This window comes from Camelina sativa, chromosome 19, assembly GCF_000633955.1.
Source record: "Camelina sativa cultivar DH55 chromosome 19, Cs, whole genome shotgun sequence".
NCBI lineage: Eukaryota > Viridiplantae > Streptophyta > Magnoliopsida > Brassicales > Brassicaceae > Camelina > Camelina sativa.
The window spans coordinates 24,364,160-24,388,087 of NC_025703.1; the positions used below are offsets into that span (position 1 = coordinate 24,364,160).

The 23,928-nt window shown below is 37.9% G+C and overlaps 4 protein-coding genes across 5 annotated transcripts; 2 read left to right on the forward strand and 2 right to left on the reverse strand.

Moving 5' to 3' along the window:
• Positions 936–1,917, reverse strand: LOC104767077. Its single transcript, XM_010491102.2, has one exon. The coding sequence runs from the start codon at positions 1,854–1,856 to the stop codon at positions 1,095–1,097; it is 762 nt and encodes a 253-aa protein (XP_010489404.1). The 5' UTR covers positions 1,857–1,917; the 3' UTR covers positions 936–1,094.
• LOC109130904 (uncharacterized mitochondrial protein AtMg00810-like) lies at positions 4,559–5,290 on the reverse strand. Its single transcript, XM_019240994.1, has one exon. The coding sequence runs from the start codon at positions 5,288–5,290 to the stop codon at positions 4,559–4,561; it is 732 nt and encodes a 243-aa protein (XP_019096539.1).
• On the forward strand, positions 18,354–19,734 carry LOC104767078. The gene is made up of 4 exons (XM_010491103.2): positions 18,354–18,559; positions 18,681–18,992; positions 19,087–19,311; positions 19,414–19,734. Exons 2-4 carry the CDS (start codon positions 18,696–18,698, stop codon positions 19,468–19,470), a joined length of 579 nt encoding a protein of 192 aa, XP_010489405.1. The 5' UTR covers positions 18,354–18,559; positions 18,681–18,695; the 3' UTR covers positions 19,471–19,734.
• On the forward strand, positions 19,753–21,198 carry LOC104767079. Of its 2 annotated transcripts, XR_764170.1 has the most exons (4): positions 19,753–20,067; positions 20,163–20,268; positions 20,372–20,596; positions 20,746–21,198. XR_764170.1 is itself a non-coding variant. In XM_010491104.1 (3 exons), the coding sequence occupies exons 1-3, from the start codon at positions 19,799–19,801 to the stop codon at positions 20,534–20,536; spliced, it is 540 nt and encodes a 179-aa protein (XP_010489406.1). In that variant the 5' UTR covers positions 19,753–19,798; the 3' UTR covers positions 20,537–21,198. The 2 variants fall into 2 exon arrangements, 1 of the variants encoding a protein (XP_010489406.1); XM_010491104.1 differs by having other exon boundaries at positions 20,372–21,198.

Here is a 23,928-nt window from a genome sequence, read left to right on the forward strand (position 1 = left end):
GAGAGAAGGAGAACCCCACGACCACTAATGGAGCTGTGGAGGCAACGACGACGAGATCTCGAAGCCGAAGCTTGTGGTATAGAAGTCAAAGAATAAGGACGAGGAGAAGAAGAAGAAGAAGATGATGATGATGATGAATCGAGAAAAGGAAGAAGATGATGAATCGAGAAGAAGAATAGTCAACACAAGAAAAGAGATGATGATAACATATGGAAGAAGAATCATAACCGAGGAAGATGATGGTGAATCAAAGAAGAAGAGGAGGATGAGAATCAAAGATAATAAAGATGGTGAATTGAAGAAGAAATGAAGAAAAATCAAAGAGTAACTAATGAAGAAGAGGCAATGGCGGCTACTTGAAAAATTTTGATTAGGGTTTTCGTTACCGGTTAACCGAAACTGAAAATCTCAGTTAACTGAATCTAATTAAAATTTTTCTGATCAGTTTACTTAATTAATAGAAACCGAACCGATTTGCCCAAATCTTAGTTCGGTTTGGTTCGGACAAATCGGTTCCGTTCAAATTCGCATGCCTACGCGGACGTATCCTTCACTTCGAGTTCTATCCCTTTTGGTCATCTCATCTTGAGCTATATATGGCTATTCACTTCGTTTCCAGATTTAATTGGCTGTATTCTTTATTATGATTTTGGTTATCTAGCAAATTGACCCTTTTTTATTTTCCTTTGTAACGTTCCTTTTTCTAAATGAGTCTTTATCATTATAACATTCAATAGTTTATTACTGACCAATTGATTTGATGAGTGTAATGGATGTAGACTGTAGTAGTAGTCTATTTGTACCACGTAAAATAAATTACTTGAAAATAGTAAATGTCTATGGATTTTAGCTATACAACTAACTAATGCTAATTAATGGCTTGTAATTCTGCTTTATTCTTTCTTTCTTTTTTCCGTCTCTTAGACTGCTAGTGATGATTTTCAACTACTAAAAGATTCTTTCATAGATAAATTACATAAAAGCTCGGAGAAAAGACAAAATATAAACAAAATATAAAGACAAGCAAAAAGTGAAAGTGTTTTAGATTTTTAGAGTTTCAAGATTCCGAGAGCAATAGACGAGTTAATAATATCTTAGATCATTTTGAGCATATGTTTTCTTGACTTTTTATCAATCATAGCTCTTTGCATCTCCAAGTGTAGAGCAATCTGCATCTGCTCCATTTCCCTTTGAGCCTTCAACATCGCAGCTAGCTCTGAATTGGCCGAGCTCCTTCCTCCGTTCACCCCATTTCCATTACTTCCTCCTTCTCCTCCTCTTCCTCTTCCTCCTTTTTTTGGCTTTTCCTCTTCTTCAGCGACGCATGCATGTAAATGAGCACCGTAGTCACACTTCTGGCAATAGTGCAACCACAAATTATCCGGCATAGTTTCCTGGCAAACATCACACGTAAATATATGACCCTTTGGGCAAGGAGCACTGTAGAGTAAAACAAGCGTGTGCGCGTGCTCGTCATGCTTCATGGTCTCTGGCATAGATACACATCCAACATGAACATCGTAGTGGCATATAGAGCAGTTGTACGTGAACCCGGATCCATACTCACCGCATGCGTCACACGTGTAGGTGGATTGATTATTCTGTGGGGAATAGAGTAGGGTCAAAGGGTGATCAGCGTGAGACTTGTGACGAATCTCTCGTGGAAGCTCGAAACATGTCTTGTGCAAGAAGTAATCACACTCTGACTTTGTGCACTTGAAAGATGCACCGATCAGGTCTAGGTCGCAACCAGAGCAAATGATCTCGTCCTCAACTTGGGCTTTGTGACCGCGCAGTGGATGGTTGTGGCTCGGGTGTCTCACTGAAGGGCGGGTAGCTGGTTTCCCTGAAGCCATTAGAGGTAATAATATTCTTGATTTGTGTATGAGCTAGGTCTTCAGATTTTTTATTTGTTTCTGTAAGCAAAAGGGTTTCAAACTATTTATAGTGAAAATAAAAGAAGACTTTTGGTTATCATTCACAAAATAAAATGATAAAGAGTTTACTTTTTTTCTTTTTTTTTTGGTTTATAATGTTTAAGATTTGACTAACCAAGTTGTAGCTTGTCTTTAACGATATTGGAACAATAATGTCACTCTCTATAAATATATGGACAAGGTTCACGTTAGGTGGGATTCATACTAAAGAAGGTGGATATGTTGCAAAATAACGATTCAAAGTATCAAAATATCTTCGTGCACGAAAAAAAAAAAAAAANCCTGAAGCCATTAGAGGTAATAATATTCTTGATTTGTGGATGAGCTGTCTTCAGATTTTTTATTTGTTTCTATAAGCAAAAGGGTTTCAAATTATTTATAGTGAAAATAAAAGAAGACTTTTAGTTCATCATTCACAGAAATAAAAATGAGCAAGTATAAGAGATTAAGAGTTTACTTTTTTTTTTTTTTAATGTTTAAGATTTGACTAACCAAGTTGTAGCTTGTCTTTAACTATATTGGAACAATAATGTCGCTCCCATATGGACATGGTTCACATTGGGATTCAAAAATTCAAACTTAAGAAGTGGATAATTGCAAAATAACTATTCAAAGTATCAAATTATCATTTATCGTCTTGGGCTAAAAATTCAATAACGTTGACATAGTGAATGATGCGAAAGTCAAAAATATCACGCTAGCTGGGTCTCTAATGCATATCGTCTACATGTGTATATATTCAAGGATAACATCGAGAGACCAAATTTTATTGAATATTATTTTTTTAAATTATAAAACATAATGTATTTATAATCATCTTTTAATATATGTAAAAAGAAAATTGGAATACTAGAAACATAAATAATACATTTTTGATACTACATAATCCAGTGAATTCAGAAGATTTGAAAAAACTAACCTTGTTAACCAATTACGTCTCTCTTTTTAGGCCAGATCACTTGATCGGAGATATAACATCTATATAGTTTACCTCCAAATTTCTTAACTAAAGCAAAGTGCGGCGTATTTTAAAAAAAATAGATCTCAATTTACTGAATGCGTAAATCGATCGACAAAATGTCTATATTAGTCATATACAGTGCAAACATGATTTCTAGCATAATTATGAGATCATATCACATTCATCAAATTTTAAATAGATTCGTGAAGCTTTTTAATGTCATTAGTAAAATGAAATCATAATATTCTCTTGTAACACTTGAAAGTTCTTTTAAAAAAACACTTTGAAAGTTTGAATTATTCTGATATTCTTTCCCATGAGGCATGAGGGTGAGGTATACTTCATAAAAAAACTTATGTCGATTCTGTCGGTACTTACACCCAAGGTTGAATATAAAGCAATTTACTAAGATTTTGTCGTGAGGATGTGCCTTCGAGCAATCCTTTAGTGAATTTTTATTAGGATTGCCTCTAGTAGACTCCTAGCAGTTCTGCAAGACGAGTTACTCCTCCGTTTATTTTTCCTGTCCGCAAGGAATTTTCGTCGCACGCATCATGTTGTAATAACGTAATCAGTCAACCTCCGCAGGGAATTATGAACACAATAATTCTTAGATATGATATGCTCACAAAGTTCTACAACTCAACTTTCAAGAGTTGTAACACGATGCTCGTCTAGATAAGTTCAGGAACTTCATTCGACACACTTTTGATGGATAAATTAGATACAGATTCAGTGACAAGTTTGTTATTCCAACAATATGCATAACAGGAAATTTAGAACAAAGAACGATAAATAGATTACCCCAAATCTCACACACTAGTTTATCAACACATTTACCCTCTCAAAAAAATCTAGATCTCAACGAATTAATTATCTAGACATGATCAAACAAATCATGCACATAGATATAGAAGAGTGCCTAACGGATATAAAAGAGATTAGAGTTTTAGAGATCTTCTCTATGATAGAAAGTCAATAGATCTTCTCTTCTGCACTAAAAGTTTCATTTTTCGTTAAAAAGGTTCAATCAATATGTAGTTGTCGTTTTGATATAAACTTCACGTAAGATTGTAGATAGTTTACTTATATAGTTATTTCATAGTTTCATTTGATGTCATCATTATTTTCATAATATCCTTAAACGTCTCTGTGGAAGGGGATGGACGTTTACAAGCCCTCACTGCTCACGCACGACCTCTTTCTCTGCAAGTAGGTCACATATAGCCTCAGCCCTTGTAGCGGAAGCACTTGCTCTTTGCAGTGCACTTAAAATGGCAGCCAATCATCCGGACATTGCCTCTCTAACGGTGCTCTCGGACTCTCAATCCCTGGTGGCACTCATCATCGCAAAGGAAGATACTACAGAGCTGAAGGGAATCCTCCATGATATTTCTTTGTTTATGTAGCTCCTTTGTTGCTATCTCTATTGCTTTTATCCCACGCTCGGCCAATGTCTTATGTAAAACTAGAGATTGCTAGATATTCAGAATGTTTGTGTTATTGATCTCCAACCCTTACATCACGTATATATACAAGAGAGAAACAGAATATATTAAGCTTGGGGAGCAAGATGTATAACTTTCTAAATTCTAGGTGGAGAATATTCACAATACAATATAATAGCAACTATATCTTCCATATCTTCCAATACTCCCCCTCAAGTTGGAGCATGGAGATCACAAATGCCCAACTTGGATGATAGTTTTTCAAATGGAACACGTCCCAACGCCTTGGTAAAAATGTCCGCAATCTGATCACGGGTACCAATATGAACCATTGTGAGAGTCCCATCTTGTACCACATCTCTAACAGCATGACAATCAGATTCAATATGTTTAGTGCGCTCAAGAAACACTGGATTAGACGATATATGAATAGCAGCTTCACTATCACAAAACAAATGAATTGGCTTTGTTGGAGAACAGCCCAAATCAACAAACAATTTCTGAAGCCATAACACCTCTGTCAATGCATTTCTCATGGAGCGATACTCAGCTTCAGAAGATGAGTGGGACACCTTATCTTGCTTCTTAGTCTTCCAAGATATAAGAGATCCACCGAGAAACATAACATAACCACTCAACGAGCGACGTGTAAGTGGACACGAGTTGTAGTTCGAGTCCCAATACGCGGTTAGAGTCAAGTCAGAATTTGAGCTTAAGAAAATGCCTTGACGCGGAGTACCCTTTAAGTATCTTACAACACGCAATGCAGCTTCCATATGATCAATTCTTGGCGTTTTCATGAACTGGGACAGGTGCTGAACTGAATATGACAATTCCGGACGTGTTATAAGAAGATAAATCAGACGACCTACCAAATGCCTATACACTTCCGGATTGGGAAGAAAATCACTTTTGCTCAAACCCAACTTGAGATTTTGTTCCATCGCTATGGGAGAGGGTTCACACCAATGTTTTGAAAACCGGACCGGTAACTGAACCGGGAAAGCTTCTGGGTCATGAGTCAATATGGTTCGACCGGGGTCAACCGGGTTTAATTGATTTTGATGATATTTTTATCAATAATATGTTTTTGTTGTAAAACATTTGGAGTGGACTTCCATAACCGTTCCATACATGTCCAAGACCATAAAGGCCCATCAGCCATATTGTCTTTAGTCTAAGTCGGTTTATGTTTAAGCCTTTGCTTTACTATATATATGTAACCTCTAAACGATTGAATCAATAATAAGAGAGAGAATACAACCCTTGTTTCTCTAACTTTCACAACACGTTATCAGCACGACTTGTTCTAAAAGTCCAACAGAGAAAAACCCTAAAAACCCTAAACCGCCGCCGCTCATAAACCCCTAGTTCGTCCAAGTTCCAAACCGGATCTAGTTCGTGATTCAAGCCCGGCGATCGGTACCTGTTCGTGATCAATCCCTGTTCGTGGCTAGTTCCTGTTCGAAGATCAGTTCGTGTTCGTGAGCAAGCTGTGTTCGTGATCGGTTCGTGTGTTCATCTAGTTCGAGTTCGAGGTTCGTGAATCAACTCAAGGTACATCCAAGGTCTTTAGCTCCCGGATCAATTCCAGTCAACCTCCAAACGGTGGAATGTAAATAAATTCGAACCCATCAGGACGGACACATATATCGAACTTGAAACTTAAATCTACTTGAACCCTTAAATCTACAAGTAAACAATCAACAAACAAGTTCATATGCTTTGAAACCCTATAACCCTAAAAATTTAAAATCGATTGCTGTGAGGTTTAGGGCTGCTTAGATTATTTGCAATTGAACTGAATATACTACGATTAAAATCTGGTTATGTTGATTGTTTGTTTGAGATTTGGTTGCATGAATCCTTAGAACTAAAACCTAAAATTCATAGAGAAAAATATTAATCTGGTTGTTCTAGGTTGTTTAAAAAAAATCCGAATTGCTTGATTGCATTATGTCTTGCATGCATCCTTGAAATTAAAATCGAAACTTACATAGGGAGAATATTGAATCGATTGTTGTTAAATTATTTCTGTAAAATTCGATTGCATAAACCCTAAAATCCTAACTAGAATCGGATCATTAGAGAAAAGAGAAATTTGTCTTAATCCTAATTAGAAAAGGAAAAGTTAAATAAAAGGAAATTATATCTAGTAAAAGGGAAATTTTCTAAAACATTAAAAGTTATGTGTTCATACTAGAATATAATCTATCTAGGATTGTTGTTTGCATGCATATTAAAACCACGAAAACTGAGTGTAATAGCATGACATGGTTCGGTCTCAAATACCGCATGACCCTAAGTGATTGGCATGGTTCGGTCTCAAATACCGCATGGCCTAAATTTTTGTTGCATGATTCGGTCTCAAATACTGCATGACATAACTTGGTGCTTGTTTTTCTATTTTATAGATGGCAAAGCTCAACAACCTCTCCTATGCTGCTCTTAATGTTTCTGGAGATAATTACTTGCAATGGGCATTGGACACTAAGATCAACCTGAAATCAAAGGATCTTTGCGAATGCATTGAGGATGATAATAATTGTTCTGAAAAGAACAAGTACAAGGCGATTATGCATATACGCCAGCATCTTGCTGAGAGTCTCAAGAACCAGTACCTCACTATTGAAGATCCTCTTGACCTTTGGACAGAGTTGAAAAACAGATATGGACACCAAAAGACGGTGCTCCTACCAAATGCTCAATTTGATTGGAAAAACCTATGGATCCAGGATTTTAAATCCATGGAAGAGTATAACTCAGAGCTATTTAAGATAGTCTCAATTTTAAGGTTATGTGGTACTGAGGTTACTGAGAAGGACTTGCTAGAGAAGACATTCTCTACCTTTCACTCCAATAACATACTGCTTCAACAATAGTATCGTGAAAAGGGGTTTAAGACATTTGCAAGCCTCATCTCTTGTTTGCTGCTTGCTGAGCAGAACAATGAGCTATTGATGATGAATAGTTCATTGAGACCTCCTGGTGCAGCTCCATTACCAGAAGCCCACAAGGTTGACATGACAAAGAAAAACCCTAAAGAGCCTAAAGAGCCAAAAGAGACTAAAGAGTATAACTATGTCCATAGGGGCAAGTATGGCCTTGGCCGTGGAGGAAGTGGACGTGGTGGTCCTGGTCGTGGGAACTACCAAGGACACAATTTTGGTGGTCAACGTCGTGGAAACCGATCAGGCTTCGGCCGTTGTCGGGGTAGAGGCCGCGGGGGGTTTAAACTGCAACATAAGACCAAGTTCACTTGTTATAGATGTGGTATGGAGAACCATTGGGTAAAGACATGCAGAACTCCTAAGCACCTTGTTGATCTCTATCAAGAGAGTTTGAAAAAAGATCCAGAAGCTAACCTGGTTCATCTCGATGGTGAAGGTGATTTAGACCATGAGAAGGATGCCCTATTGGATTATGAAACTTCTGATTGTTTGAGAGAGAATGATTAAAACTCAAATGTTGTCTTGAATTAATTTTATATTTTATGCATTGCATTCGATTGGATTATTGTTTGGATTATTATTTTTAGTTTAAATTCAATTATTTTATTTTCCTTCATTATATATTTGCTTGTTTTATTACTTTAAAGTTTTAAACATAAATTATTGTCTATATTAGAAATGGCTGAGGACAAGAATATACATGTGGTTGATAGTGGATCAAGCCACACAATTTTGAAGGACAAGAGATATTTTGTTAATCTCATAATGAAAAATGCCAATATTATTACAATTGCAGGTATAGCAAGCCTTATTGAAGGCTACGGCCAGACTCACATTTTATTACCTAATGGCACACATATTGAAATAAGTGATGCTTTATATTCACCCAGCTCAAAGAGAAGTTTATTGAGCTTTAAGGACATTCGTTTGAATGGTTTCCATGTTGAAAATAAGGGTGAAGGAAACAAAGAGTTCCTATACATTACCGAAATTACCCAAGGACATAAGAAGGTCCTAGAGACTACACCTGCACTAGCCACCGGTCTTTACCATGCTAAGATATATATGATAGAAGCTAATTTGGCAATGAATAAGATGTTCAATGAACAATTCACTTTATGGCATAACCGGCTTGGCCATCCGGGTTCTAACATGATGCGTAAGCTAATAATGAATTCAAATGGGCACACTCTTAAAGAGAGAAAAGTTATCCCTAAACATCTCACATGTATAGCATGTGCACAAGGGAAACATATTATAAGGCCATCACCAGTCAAAGTAACTAAGGAGACTTTGAATTTTCTGGAAAGGATACAAGGAGACATATGTGGACCAATATACCCACCTTGTGGAACGTTTAGATATTTCATGGTTCTTATTGATGCATCGACCAGATGGTCGCATGTTTGTTTATTGTCAACTAGAAACCTTGCGTTTGCTAGATTGCTGGCCCAGATCATACGATTGCGAGCCCACTTTCCAGATTTTCCACTTAAGACTATACGTCTAGACAATGCTGGTGAATTTACATCCCAAACGTTTAATGAATATTGTATGTCCATGGGGGTGAGTGTGGAACGTCCTGTGGCACATGTACATACATAAAATGGATTAGCTGAATCTTTTATTAAACGTATTCAATTGATTGCTCGGCCATTACTTATGAGGTTGAAGCTTCCTGTGTCGGCTTGGGGACACGCAGTATTACATGCAGATGAGCTTATACGCATCAGGCCATCTAGTGAACATAAATATTCACCATCCCAATTATTAACGGGTCATGAGCCAGACATATCCTATCTAAAAACATTCGGGTGTGCCGTTTATGTACCGATTGATCCACCACAGAGAACTAAGATGGGACCTCAAAGGAGGATGGGAATATATGTTGGATATGATTCTCCCACCATTATTAAGTATCTTGAGCCAATTACGGGTGATTTATTTAAGGCCAGATACGCGGATTGTCAGTTTGCTGAATCCGAATTTCCTATGTTGGGTGGAGAGAATAACAAGCTGGTCAAGGAATTATCATGGAATCAAACATCCTTAAATTGGCAAGATCCTCAGACTCTAGCATGTGAGGCAGAGGTCCAAAAGATTATACATTTGCAAAAGCTAGCTATTCAATTGCCAAATTCCTTTGTTGACCCAAAGAGAATAACAAAATCGTACATACCAGCTTGTAATGCACCAGTACGTATTGATGTTCACAAGGAACACAATAATCAAGTTGCTACAGAGTCTAAGGCCCGTTTGAAACGTGGTAGACCATTAGATTCCAAAGATAATAACCCTCGAAAATCTAAGAAATGTGCAAAACAAACCAAGGTTAAGGAAATTATAGACATGGCCGCGGCAAATCCTAAGGTACCAAATGAGGTTTGGGACGCTGAACCGCAAGGACCTGAAGGTATTGATAATAATGAGATCTCAATCAATTATATCATGTCTGGAATACAATGGAACCGTAAAGATTTCGACATCGATGAAGTATTTGCTTATAAGGTAGCACTTGAAATAAATGAGGATCATGAACCCACGTCCATATTAGAGTGCACTCAAAGTAAAGAATGGATAAAATGGAAAGAAGCCATTGACGTGGAGTTAAGTTCATTAAAGAAAAGGAATGTGTTTGGTCCAATCTTAAGGACACCATTTGATATAAAGCCAGTTGGACATAAATGGGTCTTTGTAAGAAAGAGAAATGAGAATAATGAAATCGTGAGATATAAGGCACCACTTGTAGTACAAGGATTCTCTCAAAGACCAGGAATAGATTATGAGGAGACATACTCCCCTGTGATGGATGCAACGACTTTTAGATATTTACTAAGTCTGGCTATAAGAGAAAAATTAGATTTGCGGTTAATGGATGTTGTAACCGCATATTTATATGGTCCACTGGATAATAAAATTTATATGAGATTACCAGAGGGTATTGAGCTCAATGATAAGAGTGGTTCTCGAGAACAATAATGCATAAGGCTAAAGAAATCCCTATGGACTGAAACAAAGTGGGCGAATGTGGTACAATAGACTAAGTGAGTACCTAGCCAAAGAGGGCTATAAGAATGATCCCATCAGTCCATGTATTTTTATAAATAAGTTTGCAAACAAAGGGTTTGTAATCATAGCAGTGCATGTGGATGATTTAAACATCCTTGGGACCTCTGGTGAAATTGCCCAAATAGTAGAATATCTTAAGAAAGAATTTGAAATGAAAGACCTAGGTAAGACTAAGTTCTATTTGGGATTGCAGCTTGAGTGCATAAATGATGGAATCCTTGTGCATCAAATGGCATATACAGAAAAAGTACTCAAGAGATTTAATATGGACCAAGCTCACCCATTGACCAGCCCAGTGGTTGTGAGGAGCCTTGATTTGGATAAAGATCCATTTGGTCCAAAGAAGGCCGATGAAGAAGTTCTCGGTCCTGAAGTGCCATACCTCAGTGCTATAGGAGCGTTAATGTTCTTGGCTAGCCACACTAGACCGGACATATGTTTTGCCGTGAACCTGCTAGCTAGATTTAGCTCTTGTCCGACCCAAAGGCACTGGAACGGTATCAAACATGTGTTGCGTTACCAACAAGGACCGCTTGATTTGGGTTTATATTATACTAACTATAACAAAGAAGGTTTAGTTGGTTTTGCTGATGCAGGTTATTTATTGGACCCACATAATGCAAGGTCTCAAACCGGCTACGTATTTACGCACGGTGGTACAACAATTTCATGGCGTTCGATGAAACAGACCATTACGGCCACATCTTCTAATCATGCCGAAATCTTAGCTATGCATGAAGCCAGCCGAGAGTGTGTGTGGTTGAGGTCGATGACTCAACACATCCGATCAGATTGTGGAATGGCCGACGACAAAGAAGCAACTGTTATATATGAGGACAATACGGCCTGCATCGCACAGCTCAAGGAAGGGTACATTAAGGGAGATCGGACGAAGCACATTTTACCCAAGTTCTTCTTCATACATGAACTACAAAAGGCCAGAGAAGTTCAAGTGGTGCAAGTTCCATCCAGCGACAATTCAGCCGATCTCTTCACCAAATCACTACCGACATCAACATTCAAGAAGCTCACACACCAGATTGGGATGCGGAGACTTAAGGAATTTTAGTGATGCTTAGAACAGGGGGAGCAATGCGTGCTGTACTCTTTTTCCTTCACCATGGTTTTATCCCACTGGGTTTTCCTGGTAAGGTTTTAATGAGGCAGCACCCCCAAGCGTATTGCACTGATCCCTTAGCATCGGTACAGTTATGTCATCTAAGGGGGAGTGTTGTAAAACACTTGGAGTGGACTTCCATAACCGTTCCATACATGTCCAAGACCATAAAGGCACATCGGCCATATTGTCTTTAGTCTAAGTCGGTTTATGTTTAAGCCTTTGCTTTACTATATATATGTAACCTCTAAACGATTGAATCAATAATAAGAGAGAGAATACAACCCTTGTTTCTCTAACTTTCACAACAGTTTTCTATTTTTTCCAATGATTACAACTATGATATAATTGGTTACACCAAATAAAATACTTCAATAATCATAATGTTTTTTTTTTAAAATACTCCCTCTGTTTCAAAATATAAGATGTTTTGAGTAAAGCACGCAGATTAAGAAATGTCCACTTTAAAAAAGTTTAACCAATCACAAACAAGACTGCACAATATAAATTATTAAACTAATCTAAAAGTTACCTAGAAACTTGAAAACATCTTATATTATGAAACAAAAAAACTTCTCTAAACATCCTATATGATGAAACGGAGGGAGTAATAAACTCAAAGTGTAACAAACATAACCATTACCAATAAAATATTTTAGTAATCATTCTTTTCCGTTATGTACACTAGGGAAAAAATGAACACCAAATTGATTACCAAAACATGCAATGATCAAACATCTTTTATTATAAAAATAATTGGTTTCAATAAAATAACATTGATATTGAAGATTTGTGGTGTGAGTTGCGAGAATTCAAACTAGAAGGAAAAAAAAATTAGTATGAAAAGTAAAAAATTCAATTCCGGGGATTTTTATTTTAAGAAACCCTACTACTGCTAAGAATAAAACTAGAAAGGTAATTAATTGCACTCGTTTTTACAAAAAAAAGTTAGAACCCGGTTTTATCCGGTTTAATGGTTCACCGGTTTTTGGGTTTTTGACAGGTTGATATGGTTTTTTACCGGGTCAATTTTCTTTGGGTTTTGATATTAACCCAACCGGGGTATGCTGCCGGTTTGCGGGTTAAAGTGGTTCGACCGCCGGTCCGGTCTGGTTTTGAAAACATTGGCTCACACCCTAGTAGTCCAACTTCGGAAACAATATTAAGAACATACTTCCGTTGAGACATATAGATACCTTCAGGACTGCAAGCAATCTCAATACCAAGAAAATACTTTGCCTTACCTAAATCTTTCAGGTGAAAACAGCGTCCCAAATACTCCTTGAACCTCTTAATCATATGTAAGTGATTTCCACAGATCAACAAATCATCGACATAAATAAGGACTCGAAGCTCAATGTCACCCTTCGAGTACGTGAAAAGTGAATAATCTTCGTACGACTGAACAAAACCAAACTTCGTCAAGGCATGAGTAAGCTTAGCAAACCAGCAAAGCGGGGCTTGCTTAAGACCATACAAAGACTTGTGAAGGTGACAAACTTTATTGGGAGCAGAATGACGAAATCCGACAGGTAACTTCATATAAACTTCTTCTTCTAGATCACCATGCAGAAACGCATTGTGTACACCCATCTGGTAAGCTTCCCAATTTTTAGCAGCAACAATACATAGTAAACTTCGAACGGTAGTCATTTTAACAACCGGAGCGAACGTCTCATTGTAATCTTCACCCTCGACTTGGCGATTTCCACAAGCAACTAATCTCGCTTTATAGCGTTCTAAGGATCCATCAGCATTATACTTTATTTTGAAAACCCATTTATTATCAATAGCTTCTTTACCAGGAGGTAAATCAACGACGCTCCAAGTACGATTTTCTTCCATAGCTGTAATCTCGGTACCACAAGCATTAGTCCAAAGAGGATCTTGCATGGCTTGTTTAAACGAAGTTGGCTCAACATCACTAACCACCGCCGCCAAAAATGCTCTATGAGCGGGTGAGGAATGATCATCACATATATAATTCGTCAAAGGATAAGGAGTGTGTGTACCTTGGAACGTAGACGAAGAATCTGAGGTGAAGTCGGGTGAATCATGATGGGGTTCTTCAGTGCAGCGTGTAGAGTAAGTTACATAACCTTGCAAGCGAACTGACAGAAGTTTTTGGCGTTTTCCTTTACCCAACTCATTACTACTATCTGGCAACACACCATCATGAGCAGCAGAAGGAGATACATCCTTTGTAACCACAGCAAACTCATTTGTTTGATGCGAAATAGGCACAACAGAAGCTGGGTTAGGAGACGCATCATCAACATGTGAAGTAGACGTCTCGGAGGCCAGTGTCGAGGAAGCAGGCGTGACAAGATCATTACCAATAGCACCATACTCCCCCTGTCATCACGCGCGGTGGATACAGGAATCATCCAATCATCAACAACAATATCACTAGGAGACACCATTGTCGTCGTTCCTAAATCACTATGCCTTGTAGCCCAAGGAAACTCATCTTCTTGAAAAACCACATCACGGGAGACCAAGAATTCTTTGGTGTTGAGATCAAAGACCTTCCAACCCTTTTTTACAAACGGATAACCCACAAAAATACAACGGCGACTTCTCTCTCCAAACTTATCTTTATATCGATCACGTCGGTGAGTATAACAAGATGAACCAAACACTTTGATGTGATCAAGCGAAGGCTTTTCACCGTAAAGAAGTTCATATGGAGTACGGTTGTGGAGGACCTTAGTAGGAGTGCGGTTAATGAGATACATGGCCATTAAAATAGCCTCTCCCCAAAACGAAACCGACAAGCTAGCTTGAAAAAGAAGAGAGCGAGCAACATTCAAAATATGACGATGCTTCCTTTCAACACGCCCATTTTGTTGTGGAGTGGCAACACACGATGTTTGGTGAACTTTTCATAAATTCAGTACCGTTATCACTTCGCACCGTGCATATTGGCTTGTCAAAATGTCTTTCGGCATATGCGCAAAAAAATTTCAAGTACTTGACGAACTTCTGATTTCTCTAACAACAGATGTGTCCATACTGCCCTAGAGAAATCATCTACAATTGTCAAAAAAATATACAGCCCCACACGAAGCCGAAACGGTACAGACCCCAAACATCAACATGAATCAATGAAAAACAATCATGTGTTTTATTAGAACTATCATAAAAACTTCTCTTGTCTGCTTAGCCCAAAAACAAACGTTACAAGAACTATGACTAGCTAAGTTAAAAACACCATAACTTATAGGTAAAGTAGAAAGAACTGAAAACGCAGGATGTCCTAGCCGATGATGCCACAACATCGAGTCACACTTCACTCCAACCTTGTTAAATTGCACATCAGCCACATCCATCACATAGTATACCCCATCATGTTCTGCCCCGGCTCCAATCAGAATATTCGAAAAACGGTCCTGTAAAACACAAAGTGTATCAGTAAACAAGGCAATACCACTGGTTTGTTTGAGCAACTTAGAAACGGAGATAAGTGAACAATTGAGATTTGGAACATATAAAACGTTATGGAGAGTAATATGATCCGAAACATGAAGCACACCCATGCTTTTCGAGATCGTGTTACTTCCATCAGCAAACCCAACAGAGCAAAGAGGAGTTGATACAACATCGACCAACAAGTTAATATTTCCGGTCATGTGATGAGAGGCTCTAGTGTCAAGGATTAGTTCCTCGTGTATCTTACCAGAAAATATCTTACCAGAGAGTTTGTCCGGATTGGCACTTGTTTTCTCCAAAGCCATCTTACTTATTGCTTGCCACTGTTCCGGAGTGAAACTTGGATACGTCGAGGCATGGAGGCTTGTAGCATGTGCAGCCGTTGCATAACCACGCCCAAGGCCTGGAAAATTAGACCGACCAGCTCCTCCACGACCACCACGACTGGATCCACATCCTCCTCTGTTTCGATCGGTCCACCACTCTGGATATCCGACGAGCTCCCAACAAAACTCCTTCTCGTGACCTGATCTTCCACAATTAGAATAGAGTAAGTTACGGTCTCTGTTCTTGTTGTTGTTGTTCTGCAAAAACCCAGATCGAGTCGCAAACCCAGAAAATTCACTCTCATTTCCAACTATTGGAGAAATCGACTATTGTTGAAGTGAATCTCGTCGAGTAGTAAACCCTACTGCATCATATTGTTATTCCTTCTTCTTTGCAGCAAGGCATTGCTCTTCTCGAACAGCTTTTTCATAAGCTTGTGCCAAATCAGGTAGAGGATCATCATCAACAATCTGGAAAATTACATTCCCAAAACGAGACTCATCAAGTCCCATAGCAAACTGCTGAACTTTCTCCTTCTCTTGATCTTGTGCGATTTTGGCAGCTGCTCCGCAAGTACACACCGGGAGTTGACGATACCGTTGAAGTTTGTCCCACAAGTTCACAAGACGTCCGTAATAGTCCATGACGGACTGCCCTTCTTGTTTACACGAACCCAGCTGACACACGAGGTGGTTAATTCAAACCTTGTTTCCAACAGAGAAACGGGTCTTCAAACTTTCCCACAATTCTGCAGCATCATCAATAAACGACACAGTTGACCTAACACGAGGAGAAATTGAAGTGTGCAACCATCCGATAACCATCGAGTTCACGCTTGTCCAAGATTCCATCTCCGAACTGTCTTCTTTAGGTTTGTGGATTGACCCATCGACAAACCCTATCTTCCTCTTGGCACGAAGAGCGTTGAACATCTCAGTTGTCCACTCTGCATAATTCTCTCTCGTCAACACAACCGAAGAGATCATTGAACCAGGATTGTCCGACGAGGACAAGGTGTACGGCGTGACATTGTTAGAGTCAGAGGCCTTAACGAGAGCTTTATCTTCAGCCATGGTAATAATTGAAACAAACGAAACAGAGAAACCAAAAAGAAGAGAAACAAAGGAAAAACAGAGAGAACAAAGAAAAGAAAGTTTTTTACGCTTTTGGCTCTGATACCANTGATGAGAGGCTCTAGTGTCAAGGATTAGTTCCTCGTGTATCTTACCAGAAAATATCTTACCAGAGAGTTTGTCCGGATTGGCACTTGTTTTCTCCAAAGCCATCTTACTTATTGCTTGCCACTGTTCCGGAGTGAAACTTGGATACGTCGAGGCATGGAGGCTTGTAGCATGTGCAGCCGTTGCATAACCACGCCCAAGGCCTGGAAAATTAGACCGACCAGCTCCTCCACGACCACCACGACTGGATCCACATCCTCCTCTGTTTCGATCGGTCCACCACTCTGGATATCCGACGAGCTCCCAACAAAACTCCTTCTCGTGACCTGATCTTCCACAATTAGAATAGAGTAAGTTACGGTCTCTGTTCTTGTTGTTGTTGTTCTGCAAAAACCCAGATCGAGTCGCAAACCCAGAAAATTCACTCTCATTTCCAACTATTGGAGAAATCGACTATTGTTGAAGTGAATCTCGTCGAGTAGTAAACCCTACTGCATCATATTGTTATTCCTTCTTCTTTGCAGCAAGGCATTGCTCTTCTCGAACAGCTTTTTCATAAGCTTGTGCCAAATCAGGTAGAGGATCATCATCAACAATCTGGAAAATTACATTCCCAAAACGAGACTCATCAAGTCCCATAGCAAACTGCTGAACTTTCTCCTTCTCTTGATCTTGTGCGATTTTGGCAGCTGCTCCGCAAGTACACACCGGGAGTTGACGATACCGTTGAAGTTTGTCCCACAAGTTCACAAGACGTCCGTAATAGTCCATGACGGACTGCCCTTCTTGTTTACACGAACCCAGCTGACACACGAGGTGGTTAATTCAAACCTTGTTTCCAACAGAGAAACGGGTCTTCAAACTTTCCCACAATTCTGCAGCATCATCAATAAACGACACAGTTGACCTAACACGAGGAGAAATTGAAGTGTGCAACCATCCGATAACCATCGAGTTCACGCTTGTCCAAGATTCCATCTCCGAACTGTCTTCTTTAGGTTTGTGGATTGACCCATCGACAAACCCTATCTTCCTCTTGGCACGAAGAGCGTTGAACATCTCAGTTGTCCACTCTGCATAATTCTCTCTCGTCAACACAACCGAAGAGATCATTGAACCAGGATTGTCCGACGAGGACAAGGTGTACGGCGTGACATTGTTAGAGTCAGAGGCCTTAACGAGAGCTTTATCTTCAGCCATGGTAATAATTGAAACAAACGAAACAGAGAAACCAAAAAGAAGAGAAACAAAGGAAAAACAGAGAGAACAAAGAAAAGAAAGTTTTTTACGCTTTTGGCTCTGATACCATGTAAAACTAGAAATTACTAGATATTCAGAATGTTTGTGTTATTGATCTCAAACCCTTACATCACATATATATACAAGAGAGAAACATAATATACTAAGCTTGGAGAGCAAGATGTATAACTTCCTAAATTCTAGCTGGAGAATATTCACAATACAACATAATAGCAATTATATCTTCCATATTTTCCAATATCTTAGCCGATTCTTTAGCTAAGGCTGCCCTAGTGGCTATGTCAAACTCCTCCTTGCTTGGAGTGTAATAATACTCTTTAGTATTTTTTTTTGGTCAAAACTCTTTAGTAATCTAATCAAGTTTATGTTTGCCCAATAAAATATAAAGTGAAAATTACTTAGATTGACACGAATTTGCCCAAAAATAACTGATCTAAACCCCAAATGATCGGGAGAACTAGATTGACACTAATATTGTGTTAAAAGTCCAAAACACCTTAACCTTTTTAATTTGGAAAGTTTTCTTAATTTTAAGGGATTTTAATATGTATTAAATATTTATTTTTCTAGCTAAGGGTTTTTATAACTCGAAATATTTTTTTTTCTTCTCCCTTCGACATTGTCTTCTTTGCCATCGGGATATTTTGAGTGTTAGGTGTTGAAAATTAACATATCGATATTGTTTCCTTCGTCGTGGGTCTCTGTGGGTCTGGGTTTGCGATTCAAGTGGTTCTGGGTTTGCAAGTATCTTTCTCTTCTCCGTTGGTGACCAGAATTTCCGACAGCATATTTGCCTCTCCGTTGGCATCGCCGGCCGCTATTGTTCTTCTTCCAGCCGCAACTTCTGTCTTCCATTACTCTCAATTTAGCCAATTGGTGAGTTTATTCTTAATTCCTCTGATTAAAATTTTGTTGTACCATGTTTACATGATTCAATGTTGCATCTGATTTTTTAATCCCATTTAAAGTGCAAATATTTATTGCTTTTTTCTTGTAGGTCCGTGTGAGGCATATGCTTCCAGTTTCAGAGGATAATCTGTATCCTACATGGTGCGATGCGGATGACAACAAGGACCCAGACCTTGAAAACTTGATTGAAGATATTTTCCATGATCGTTTAAGAGGCAATGCTTGGGAAAGATTGAAAACAGTCAATGTGAGGAAGAAGAAACGAAAAGTAGAAGATGGTAAAGATGGTGAGATCAGAAGTAGTCAAAAGGAGAAGAAGTTGAAAGAGGCTCACTCTTATGATGATGAAGGAGCAGAAGTTCCAGACATGAAGGAGAAGTTATGCGAAGAACATATCCAGGTTAGATTTTGTTTAATTATCTGATTTGTAAACATAAATGTTATTGTTGTTGGAAGTAAGTTAGTATGATTCACTTGTATATAAACGCTTGCAGGATGTTGTGGATGATCAGAAAACCTTGTTGGATATTTGGAAGCTGTTGGAAAAACTGAATGGGAATATTTCAGACTTGGACAAGAATCTGAGCAGTAGGATGACCTGTTTGGAGACTAAATTCGAATCCTTTGTGAAAGAAAGTAAAGAGGCAAAAACTTGTGCTCAACCAAAAGAGGCCAATTCTGACAATAATGAACATGATGAGGCGCATAGTGAAGCACCTGTAAGTTATTATTTCATTCTCTACTAAGAATTTGTTTTATTTATTTTGTTTCGTGAGTGTATTTTAACCTTTGCATTCTGATATATATTTTTTCTCTCACAGTCTTGGATTGTAGAGATGAAGGAAAATTCAAAAGAAGAATTTCCTGTCCCACAGTGAAAAACAAGAAGAAAAGGAGAGAAGAAGAGAAATCCGAGGATCTTTCTTTGTGTGAGAAGAATGATGCGAGTAAGGTTGAAGAGAAGAAGAGTTTGGCTAAGGTAGCAGTGAAAGCTGCAATCAAGGTTGAAAAGAAGAAGAGTGTGGATGTTTTTGATGGTCACAAGGAAGAGAAGCAGAAGAAGGTTGTTGTCAATCCACAAAAGGTTGTTATTCCCAAACTTGATAAAAAAAAAAAAAAAAAAAAAAAAAAAAAAAAAAAAAAAAAAAAAAAANCATGGATGACGTTGAAGATGTAACCGAGAAAGTCATAGCAGCAAATCAGAAAATGGCTTCTAGTTCTGAAGAGGCTTGGTCAGACCCTATAACACAGAAGGCTAGTAAAGTGGTAGATACTACATTGTCACTACTTCATGATAAGTTACAGGAGTTAGATGGGGTGACTCATGGTAAACGAGTGCCACAGTTGGCAGGATCGCAGAAGTTTCCTTTCATTGGCAGCTCTACAGTGAAGCGCATAATTACAGATGACGACCATATCAAACCTGTGGAAGATGAGAAAGCTGAGAGACTTATGGAGTTCCTTGCATCTGATGAGTAAGCTTTTGTTTTGTTTTGTTTTTTTTTTTTTTTGGTAAATCTCATAGACGTTAAAGGGATGAACTAATCTTTATTGTCATATAATTTTTCAGGGATGAACGATTTGCAATGGATAGTTACTCTGTGAGATTCTATTGGCAGATTATAACTCCAAGAGATGAGTGGCCAAGCTTTAACTATGGATGGTTGAGAGGCTATGTAAGTTCTCAGTTTTTTTTCTTAAAGTTCTCTGTTTTAAAAAAAAAAAAAATATATGTTTAGCTTTTTACATGTTTCTAATGTCGTTTTAATTCTAATGTAGCACATGGTTCATGCAATGGCTATGTTTCGAAAACGGTTGATGCGTGATCCATGTCCGTACCCTACGCAACGCATAGCCTTCTTGGATCAATATTTTATCGCGAAGCTAGAAAAAGATTACAATCAGTTCGCACCTAAGAACTTCTTGTTCAGGAAAACCTTTTAAGAGCACTTCAACGGAAGAGCTCCCTATGATTCTGCGACAAACAAGAAGTGGTTCACTGAGGTAGATCACTTATATGCTTGTCTTTTTGTCAATGATAATCATTGGATGGCTCTGCATATTGACTTGCCAAGTAGGAAGATTAATGTTTATGATAGCATCCCCAGATTGGTGATAGATTCAGACATGGTTAAATATTGCATGCCTTTTAGGAAAATGATCCCTGCAATGTTAAGTGCTTTTGTTCCTGAGGATATCCGAAAGAAGAGTTTTGCGATGTTAGAAGTGAGAAGAGTGAAAAGAAATGTTCCACTGAATGAAAATCCAGGAGATTGTGGAGTGCATGCACTGAATTATATAAAATGTTTAGCTCTTGGGAAAACATTCGACGGCCTAAGCGATAGAAACATATCATCCCTACGGACAAAGCTAGCTGCAGAGATTTATGACGAAGTGGGAGAGTTAGTCGTACCAAATGAAAAATATCCTTACTTTCGTGCTGGGGACATAGAAGTCCCTCACCTTATGGATGAGGGAGAGTAGATTGTAATCATAGTTTTTCATGTAGTAGTCTTTTCATCTTATTTCTTCTAATGTACTAGTCTTTTTCTTCTTATGTACTAGTATTTTTCATCCTAATGAACTAGTTTTTTGTTGTGGATTTATGTTTGTTTATTATGTTCTAGTTATATTTGTCATGTTATCAAGTACGACCAAAAAACAAATAATGCGAACGTAACAATAGCTTTATAAGTTTGACGTGTCTGAACGTAAATAGCATGCAATAATGAGAAGAAAACAAAGTTCCTATGAAGTACATGTCTTTCGATTATTTCCTACTTGATTGCAATTTCCACATGTATGTAGCTTTCTTGGCTTTTTCTTTTCCATAGCAATCTCCAATACAGATTTAATCCTCGAATTCTTTGGCCTTCCTAGTTGTTGTCGAGGTATAGGTGGTAAACAAATGTCCTTCGTCACAGCTACAGGAACGGATTGTGCAAAATCTCTTGGCATGATGGCATTTTCATAGGAACTGTACAAGTAGTTCGTGTAAAAATATGGGTGTGACATTGAAATGCGAGAAACTTTGCGATGTTCAGCTGCTGCAATTGGTGGTAAGTGCATATTCCACGGCTAGCCTTCGGATAAACTGTTTTTATTGCTTTCCCAATTGATTTGTGTCTGTCCGATATAATGGCAAGTCCTCCGTCATCTGGTATAATACAACTGAGTTGCTTGAAAAATCATTCCCATGACTCATCATTTTCTGTATCAACCACAGCAAAAGCTATTGGAAAAATCTGAAAATTTCCATCTTGAGCTGTAGCTGTAAGGAGTGTCCCTTTGTATTTTCCCTGCAAAAAAGTGCCATCAACGACCACCACCTTCCTCATAAACGGAAATCCAATTATGCTTGCACCAAATGCTAGAAACATATACTTAAATCTTTTAGACTCATCCACTTTAAGATTGGTAAATGTTCCAGGATTTGCCCTTTTTATCATGTACAAGTATGTAGGTAGCTGCTCATATCCACTCTCTGGACTACCCCTAACCAACTCACGAGCATATCTTAGTTTTCGATAAGCTTTCCAATATCCAATCTGTTAATGTGAAAAAATGTTAATATTAATATTTGTATGTAGCGTAACATACAATGATAGGAAATAAAATAGTACCTTGACATGAAATCGTTTATTTAAGGCTTCTGCAACATGCTTTGGCAACACCTTGGGTCCGACTCCACCTACGAAATCCTTGTATAACATTCCAAGTATCTCATGCGTTGCTTGTCGGGTACGTGATGAACGCTCCGTAACTGAACATGTATGATCTGAAACAAAAACACACACTTGAAACTTTGGATACTCTTTTGTTGGTGTAGCTCGTACCCTCCAAGAACATCCTTTTACCCAGCACTTGACAATCAGTAGAGATGGTGTGGATTTATAAACAAAATAATCAAACTTCTGAACCAAGGTTAGTATCCTTAACCTTGTTTCCAAGTGCTCTTTTGTTTCATAACACTGTCCAACAGCCAAATCAAGAGACGACAATTCCAACTTTGCAAACTGTTCATCTTTCTTTTGTTCTTCAATATAAATACCAGTACTCCTCTTCTTCAATGGTAGTTTAGTTTTTTCTTCTTCTTCTGGTGGAATCCCACAGTTGGAAAAGTTCTCATCGTGAGAATCTGTTCCATCAGAATCGTCACAATAATCAAACCTAGTTTCGTCGTCGTCAGCATCATCATCTTCCTTAGCGACAACATCTTCAATATAAACATCTTCCACTAAATTGTCCTCGTTTCTTGATTGTTTCCTGTGTAACGTGGGATCAACTAAAGAGCACTCTTAATTCAATTCACACACAACTTTTTCCTTCACTTCAACACAAAGTCGTAAAGTATCCCTCTTCATTTGTCCCAAAAACGTGTGAAACTGTCGAGTATTACCAATAAATACTGGAGGTGTATCACTCGGTAACTTCTGTAAAAGCATCTTCGAAATCTTGTAACTCAACCCAACATCATATACTTTGTCATTCAAACAGAAATCCTCATACACCATTTGAATACAATCATCATAACTCGTTTTATTGTTACACTCTAGAATTCGACAACCTCTCTTATTATCCACAGCAAATAACCATTTCGTTTCCTCAAAGATCCACTTACCACATACGAGAATCACTTGATCCATGTGTAATCTAGTTCTTTGATACGTGACAAATTACGGTCACGAACCCAAAACAGAAAAGTGAAGAGAATACCCAATAATTAAGATTTGGAACCCAGAACCGAATCTTAGATGATCCCAAAAGGAAAAAAAAACATCGGAATTGATTGGATAAAGAACACAAAAGGAAAAAAAAATAGAGGCGACGATGGAGATCGTGAATGTTAAGGAAACCGTTGCCTAATCTATAACCCTAATAATTATATGGTTTCGATGACAAATATGTCAAGTATCATAAAAAATCTGTCATACATATATTAAGTCTGCCGTTTAGTAACAAAATAAATCAGTTTATTCAATAAATATTGGTCACCAAAGCAAAACAATAAATCTGTCATTATACGGATTTAAAAACATATCTGTTATGACATTCATAAAATCTGTCAGCATGTGATTTTTAAAACAAATCTGTCATAACTTAAAAGAAAACAATAAAACTGTCACTATACGATTTTAAAATCAAATCTGTCATCAAATGAATTTCAAACAAATCTGTCATAACTTAAAAAAAATCTGTAGTAACGTAAATAAATCTGTAAACACTCTTAAAGTCATTCTAGTAATTGTTATTTTCTTTAAAAAATCTGTTACTAAACCGCATATTTAAAAAAAAAAAAAAAAAAAAAAAAAAAAAAAAAAAAAAAAAAAAAAAAA